The sequence below is a fragment of the Oncorhynchus masou genome, chromosome 15 (assembly GCF_036934945.1).
Source record: "Oncorhynchus masou masou isolate Uvic2021 chromosome 15, UVic_Omas_1.1, whole genome shotgun sequence".
NCBI classification, from domain to species: domain Eukaryota; kingdom Metazoa; phylum Chordata; class Actinopteri; order Salmoniformes; family Salmonidae; genus Oncorhynchus; species Oncorhynchus masou.
This window is the reverse complement of record NC_088226.1, coordinates 10,749,701-10,757,456: the sequence shown is the minus strand read 5'-3', so window position 1 is coordinate 10,757,456 and position 7,756 is coordinate 10,749,701. Positions and strand designations below refer to the sequence as shown.

Below are 7,756 nucleotides of genomic sequence, written 5' to 3'. Positions count from 1 at the left end.
AGGACCTGAGCCCTAGGACCATGCCCCAGGACTACCTGACATGATGACTCCTTGCTGTCCCCAGTCCACCTGGCCGTTCTGCTGCTCCAGTTTCAACTGTTCTGCCTTATTATTATTCGACCATGCTGGTCATTTATGAACATTTGAACATCTTGACCATGTTCTGTTATAATCTCCACCCGGCACAGCCAGAAGAGGACTGGCCACCCCACATAGCCTGGTTCCTCTCTAGGTTTCTTCCTAGGTTTTGGCCTTTCTAGGGAGTTTTTCCTAGCCACCGTGCTTCTACACCTGCATTGCTTGCTGTTTGGGGTTTTAGGCTGGGTTTCTGTACAGCACTTTGAGATATCAGCTGATGTACGAAGGGCTATATAAATACATTTGATTCGATTTGATTTGATTTGTATTCCGAGGCAGTGAAGAAAGTAGAGGCGGATGGATCAAAGGTGAGGAATCCTGAGAGGAGCCCAGTGAGTCGTAGATCTGTGTCGGCACAGAGGGAGAGGCCATAGTGTTTTGAGCTTCAGTGAGGCTGCCTTCTCAGCATTCATAGCAATGGTTATCAACTGTACTGCAGAAAGGGAAGGTAAACCACAGAAAATAGATGTTGTGGTGGCAGCTGCAGAGAAGTACTTGGGTATATGAGATTTGAATTCGAAGAGTTACAGGGTGTGTTGAGTGGGGGTGTCCCGTCCTCCCAGGCCGTTGGCAAGGAGTGTAGCTGGCAGATGGGTGTGAGATTTTTTAGATGTTTTTTAATGAAATATTGGTATATAGTTGTAGGGTTGGTTGGTGGTGAAAAGTATATGTACATATATATATTACCCCTTTTTATTTTTGTATAATGTGATTGAACATACACTGCCGCACAGTAGGTGGCGAAATGCACAAACAAAATGTGCAACGCCATGATACCAAATAAGAAGAAGAAGAGGTAGCGGGGGCTGGTTGTGTGTTCATTGGTTGGTGTGTATTTGTTTTTACGGTGTGTGGCGTGCGTGGGCGTGCGTGGACGCGTGGTACGTATGACCAGTCTAATGATACGTTCAAAACAACTCGGAACTGGGAATCCCGAAATCCGACTTCAGTGTGTTAAAAATAAATGGGAACTCGCACAACAAAAGGGGCTCTGACTGGAAAAATAATAATTTGAACGGTCATCCAACTCGAATTTCAACTCGTGAACTCGGGCCTCTTTCCAGATCTCCGACTTTACACCCTAACGTAATGATCTGACATTGTATTGTTCCAAGATCCCAGTGGTTTTGAACGCGCCATCTTATCAAAGTGAAAGTTGTTAACGTTAGTCAACACACTGCAACTGCAGCGCTTCAAGGAAATATATCGATTGTTGCAAAATATGTTGCTATAGAACGACATATGCAAGGGTAGAAAAACCCTAGACGATAACAAAATGAGCTGTCTGCAAGATGAATTTGAGGTAGGCTACGGTAAACTTAGTTTTCATTTGGCCAGTAACGCTGTTTTACATGGTCGATTTGTATGCGCCTTTCTTGTTTGTATTGTAGTCCTACGGTTCAAATGTCCAATTTGTGTTTTGGTCGATGTGAAACTTTTAACGTTGGATAATAATTATGTTTTTTTCTCTCACATTTCTCATACGTTTAGCCTAAACCTAAATAACGTCATCAAACACTATAGAGTTATTACACTTTATAAATAGGCCTATGTGGTTAGATAGGACAGGGCAAGAGCAGTGTGTGTTTCATTGTGCGTTGTGTTGTGATCTGTTTTTGAATAAACCATGTCCTTAGGCTGCATTTGCATTTGTTGCAATATTCTATCGATCTTCCTGTTGAATGTGCCTGATCTTCTATTTTATTTACAACATGATTGACACCAGCTTGTTTATTTTAGATTCTTATTGTCCTTTTCTTATTTGTCTGTTAACCCAGCTTGAGAAAAGTGTCAGGCGGTTCAGGGAGACATTCCATGGAAAGATAGCGGTGGAAAAGGCAACCTTACTGATGAGACGCTATGCCAACAAACATCAAATGGTCACCTGGGCAGTTATACTGAAGAAAGGCAACGGTAAAGAAATGGTTGACAGTAAATGCAAACCCCAGTCATACCACCATAGGAAACCCTATGGAGGGTGTTCCAAGACACCGGGTCCTGTACTAAACAGCCTGTACAGTGGGGATTCTCCATTAAATGTGCCCCTTAGTCCAGGAACAGAACTAGGATTCATCTGTCCTGGAGACTTTCCCTTAAAGGGGCAATCTGCAGTTGCTACATCCGTTTGTTGGACTTATGCATTTATGATATGTACCCATTGATTCTTGAAGAATATAACTTATAAATGCCTCATGAGCTCAGTTCAACTGTCGTAACCCATCAGAACCCCAAATATAAGCTTGTTTTACTCCATTGTTTGTAAACAAAGTCAATTAAAAACAAACACTATATAGCCTCAAAACATGGTGTAAACTATCATTTTTATATCATGGATGGTCAGTCCTTGCATCTGCAGCTCTGTGTATACATTTAAAAGTTCCTACATTTTTTTACAGAAACATGGGCGAGGAAGACTGTTATTGTTTCAGCTGCTGATGGATTCTTTAACCTCTCTTCAGACATGGTCTCGGGTGGTTTAACAACCAGACCCATTTTATTTGCGTGAAAGGGTTGGCCATGTTGACAATCTAATCTCAGACTCTTCCTCTTCTCTTGCCGTGCAGAGCTGGATGATGAGGACAGAAAATGCTTACAGACGGATCAGGCAGTCAAGGTTACATTAATACATTCCATACTATTCTCTGTCGCTTTGTGTGTGTATTTGGATTAGGGGTGTATCCAGGCGGATCTGTATTTCTTTGAAAATGTGGTCTTTGTGGTCATAAACATGACAATTCAGTTGTACCCTGACCCTTGACCCACCTCTCTCTCTTTCAGAATGTGGTGCAGAGACTCACCGCTGAGGACGGGGAACCTCAGGTCCCTCCTGCACAACAGGTACAACACAGTCACAGTGTTAGTTAGTCCGTCTTTCATTGGGTTAAAGAATCAATGTTCATCAGAAGACATCTGGATTTCAGGCATTTTAGTATAATGCAAAAATCTCTGTTGATTTTGAAGTTCCATATTCCATAACCATATTGGTAATGGGTAATAACACATTGGGAATAGATTTGTGAGCTATTATAACAACACTGTTCAAGGGCTGGAAGAGAGAATAAAACTCCTATCATATTACATTTGTCCTATATCCAATCTGATAATCAGGTTGGTAAATTCGTTGCCTTGACTATTTCTAATTCTATGACTTACATTTATCTTCCCTACAGCCCCGAGGTAGCAGACAGCCTGAAGACGATAATGATATCAAGGTCAGTCATCCACAGACTGTTTACTGACTTTACTGGTGGGGAAAGAGATTAAGGGTTAAGTGGATGGCTAACTGAAAGGTGTGTGTGCGCATCAGTGTGTCCCTGCCATTATGTGTGTGGCTCGTGTGTGTTGAGTCTTCAGGAGCTGGGAGAGCGTCTGCGGGTCCTGCCTCTCACTGAGAAGAACAAGAGAATGTTTGATAATGCACAGCGCCACCTCACCCCCTCTGTCCTGCACCAGTTTGCCTGCCAGATCTGTGACAATGACTGGTGGCGTCGGGTACCCCAGAGGAAGAGGGTAATGCTCTTCCATATATACCCACCTGGTATCCACCGTGGTCTTCACACATCTCTGTTTGATATGCATGCCAAACCCATTCATAATAGTTCAAACGTATTTCTCCATGCCTGTGTCTGTAACTGTGTTCCTGATACCTTGTTACTTTGTCTTAGAATGTGTATTTCACATGGCCAGTTCATCTACTAACTGGGGTCTCCACTGACTGTCATCTCTCCTAGGTATCTCGCTGTCACCTGTGCAAGAAGAAATATGACCCTGTCCCTTATGACAAAATGTGGGGTATTGGAGAGTTCTGCTGCACCAAATGCACACGCTCCTTCAGGTAAAAACTGGAGCGTCCTGCACATGTGTGATTATGAGAAATTATAAATGTGATTTAATCTCTATGCACATGGTTTGATTTGTCCATCAGGGGCTTTGGGAGGATGGATTTGGGCTCCCCCTGCTACTCCTGCCGAACTCTGGTGATCCCAACAGAGATTCTTCCTCCACGCAAGGGAGGGGTAGGAGTAGTAGGACCCAGAAAACCTATCCCACACAGCTGCCTCGCTGAGGATTGTTACAACAGACAAGGTTAAACTACACACACACACACACACACACACACACACACACACACATTGCGCTGTACAGTGCAATGTACTGTGGTTTGTAGAGTGTGTTACTACAAACAAGTACCACAAGATGGCGGCCTTTTACATGTCTGTCTGGCTGCTGGCTCCAGCCAACTAACTGGCCTTGTACTTCCATGCCAGAGCCCCATGTTCCTGGGACAGAGTGTGTCCACCCCCGCAGTCGCCAGAGGAACAGGAAGCCTCGCGTGGTCAATCCCAGCTCCGTCCACATCAGCTCCGGCTCCACCGTCAACACCTGCCTGAGCCAAGGAAGCCTGGAGAACCTGTACGACCTCATCATGGATGACATCAGAGAGGAGAGTGAAGAGGACAACAGTAGTGGTAGCAGCAGCAGCTAGAGCAGCACTGATGTTACCAGTGACCAACAGTCATGAGCAGCTTCCATGCTTCCCCAATTGTGCTTCCAACGATCAGGATATGATCACTTTTCTTAGGTTCACATTCAGTGTAAGGATGGCATCTCATAGGCATACCGACATAGTATTGGTTGTACTTTCCTTTCATTTTTAAAAACCATGAAAATACCGCTCAATATTCACAACAGTCAGATGATATAAGTGAGATGGTATAACTAGTTTCATGTTTTGCTTTTGTCTTTGTTTATGCTTCTTGAAGTGTTCCCACGTGTTGTTGCTGCTGCTTTGTTAATGTCTGAATGATAAGGGGAGATTGACCGCACTGGCTACTGCCCATAATTCTGACTTTACTTTTGGTTACCTATTCAGGAGATACATTTCTAGTAATGTGTGTGTTCAAATAGATTTGTCATATAAACTTGAACAAGAATATATTATAAAACACAAATAATGCATTTTGGTCCTCCCCCCCCCCAAAAGAAAACAAATAATGCATTATGAAATCTTACTGTTATTCATTTTCAATACGACTCGGGTTCAAATCAAATTGTATTTGTGACATGCACTGAACACAACAGGTGAAATGTTGAAGACTTACCGTGAAATGTTACTTACAAGCCCTTAACCAGCAATGCAGAGTTTAAAAAAAGTATGAATATAAGAAAATATTCAAAAACGTAACACAATAAAATAACAATAATGAGGCTATATATATAGGGGTTCCCAATACCGAGTCAATGTGCGGTGTACAGGTTAATTGAGGTAATATGTACATGTGGATAGGGGTAAAGTGACTATGCATAGATAATAAACAGCAAGTAGAAGCAGGGTATAAAAAATGGGGGTCAATGCAAATAGTCCGGGTGGCCATTTGATTAAGTGTTCAGGAGTCTTATGGCTTGGGGATAGAAGCTATTAAGGAGCCTTTTGGATCTAGACTTGGCGTTCTGGTGCCGCTCGCCGTGCGGTAGCTGGGAGAACCGTCTGATATGGGTGGCTGGATTCTTTCACAATTTTTAGGAGGAAAAATCACAGACATGCCACCATGGATTTGAATATATCACTGTAAATAATTGAGAAGATACCTGTACATCAATAAAGCACAATTTATTCTGTTTGTTTCAGAATAACCTGAGAAAAACATTTACAGTGGGGTTCAAAGTTATTGATAAAGATAAGCAATATTGACTTTATAAAATAAAGAATTCAAACACTGAGCTATATTGTATGCGGGAAAAATTGGGAAATTGTTATTTTATATTAATACAATTCCTCAGAGAAAGAGATGTTGTTTAACAGATAATATTATGTTTCTCTCAAAAAGGTAGTGGTCAAAATTATTGACACCCCTTAAGATTCTTATAAATAAAATAGTCAAAAGTTTTGAATTTGGTCCCATGTTCCTAGCACACAGTGAATACATCATGCTTGTGACTTCAAACTTTTTGCATGCATTTGCAGTTAGTTTAAGTTGTGTTTCAGATCATTTTGTGCCCAATAGAAATGAATGGTAAATCATGTATTGTGTCTTTTTGGAATCACTTTTATTGTAAATAAGAATATAATGTTTCTAAACACTTCTACTTTAATGTGGGTGCTACCTTGATTGCGTATAATCTTTAATGAATCGTAAATAATGATGAGTGAGAAAGTTACAGAGGGACTAAGCTCCTAGGTATAACATTGGATGGTCAATTATCATATTGACTAAGTTGTTGTGAAGATGGGGAGGGGTATGTCCCTTCTTGAGTACTGTCCGTAATATGGCCAAATGAAGCAAAGAAAAACCTAGCAAATCTGCAGCTGGTTGAAAACGACAGCACGCCTTGCCTTTACAGTGCATTTGAAAAGTATTCAGACCCCTTAACTTTTTCCACATTTTGTTACGTTACAGCCTTATTCTAAAATTGATTCAATAGTTTTTTTCTCGTCAATCTACACACAGTACCCCATAATGACAATGCAAAAACAGGTTTTTAGACATTTCTTCTCATTTATAAAAAAGAAAAAACTTCACATGTACATAAGTATTCAGACCCTTTACTCAGTACTTTGTTGAAGCACCTTTTGGCAGCAATTACAGCCTCGATTCTTCTTTGGTATGACACTACAAGCTTGGCACACCTGTATTTGGGAAGTTTCTCCCATTCTTCTCTGCAGATCTTCTCGAGCTCTGTCAGGTTGGATGGGGAGCGTTGCTGCACAGCTATTTTCAGGTCTCTCCCGAGATGTTCGAGTTTTAAGTTCCTCGGCGTACACATCACAGACAAACTGAAATGGTCCACCCACACAGACAGCGTGGTGAAGAAGGCGCAGCAGCGCCTCTTCAACCTCAGTAGGCTGAAGAAATTCGGCTTGTCACCAAAAACAGTCACAAACTTTTACAGATGCCCAATCAAGAGCATCCTGTCGGGCTGTATCCAGAGGGTAGTGAGGTCTAGCATAAAAGCCTGGTTGGTGAAGTCCTGAAGAGATGGTTGACCTTCTGGAAGCTTCCCCGATCTCCACAGAGGAACTCTGGAGCTTTGTCAGAGTGACCATCGGGTTCTTGGTCACCTCCCTGACCAAGGCCCTCTCCCCCCGATTGCTCAGTTTGGCTGGGTGGCCAGCTCTGGGAAGAGTCTTGGTGGTTCTAAACTTCTTCCATTTAAAAAGGATGGAGGCCACTGTGTTCTTGGGGATCTTCAATGCTGCAGAAATGTTTTGGTACACTTCCCCAGATCTGTGCCTCGACACAATTCTGTCTTGGAGCTCCTCTGACAATTCCTTTGACCTCATGGCTTGGTTCTGCTCTGACATGCACTGTTAACTGTGGTACCAAATCATATCCAATCAATTGAATTTACCACAGCTGGACTCCAATCAAGTTGTCGAAACATCTCAAGGATGATCAATGGAAACAGGATGCACTTGAGCTCAATTTCGTCTCTCATAGCAAAGGGTCTGAATACTTATGTAAATAAGGTATTTCGTTTTTTTATTTTTAACAAACTTGCAACAATTTCCAAAAAACTGCTTTTGCTTTGTCATTATGGGGTATTGTGTGCAGATAAATGATTAATAATGATACATTTTTAAAAACATTTTTAGAATAAGGCTATAACTTATCAAAAT

At 41.8% G+C, this 7,756-nt stretch overlaps 1 protein-coding gene across 1 annotated transcript; it reads left to right on the top strand.

The window, feature by feature from the left end:
• Window positions 1-676: 676 nt before the first annotated feature.
• LOC135555593 (shiftless antiviral inhibitor of ribosomal frameshifting protein homolog) lies at window positions 677-6,162 on the top strand. The gene is made up of 9 exons (XM_064988169.1): window positions 677-1,441; window positions 1,917-2,052; window positions 2,703-2,752; window positions 2,917-2,976; window positions 3,309-3,350; window positions 3,493-3,648; window positions 3,870-3,973; window positions 4,064-4,224; window positions 4,407-6,162. The coding sequence occupies exons 1-9, from the start codon at window positions 1,415-1,417 to the stop codon at window positions 4,622-4,624; spliced, it is 954 nt and encodes a 317-aa protein (XP_064844241.1). The 5' UTR covers window positions 677-1,414; the 3' UTR covers window positions 4,625-6,162.
• The last annotated feature ends 1,594 nt before the right edge of the window (window positions 6,163-7,756 follow it).

Bases quoted from the DNA above. Each gene is read 5' to 3' on its own strand.
- LOC135555593 (XM_064988169.1), top strand. From the start codon at position 1,415: ATGAGCTGTCTGCAAGATGAATTTGAG. The intron at 3,649-3,869 runs GTAATGCTCTTC...CATCTCTCCTAG, and splicing joins GGGTACCCCAGAGGAAGAGG to GTATCTCGCTGTCACCTGTG. The intron at 3,974-4,063 runs GTAAAAACTGGA...TTTGTCCATCAG, and splicing joins AAATGCACACGCTCCTTCAG to GGGCTTTGGGAGGATGGATT.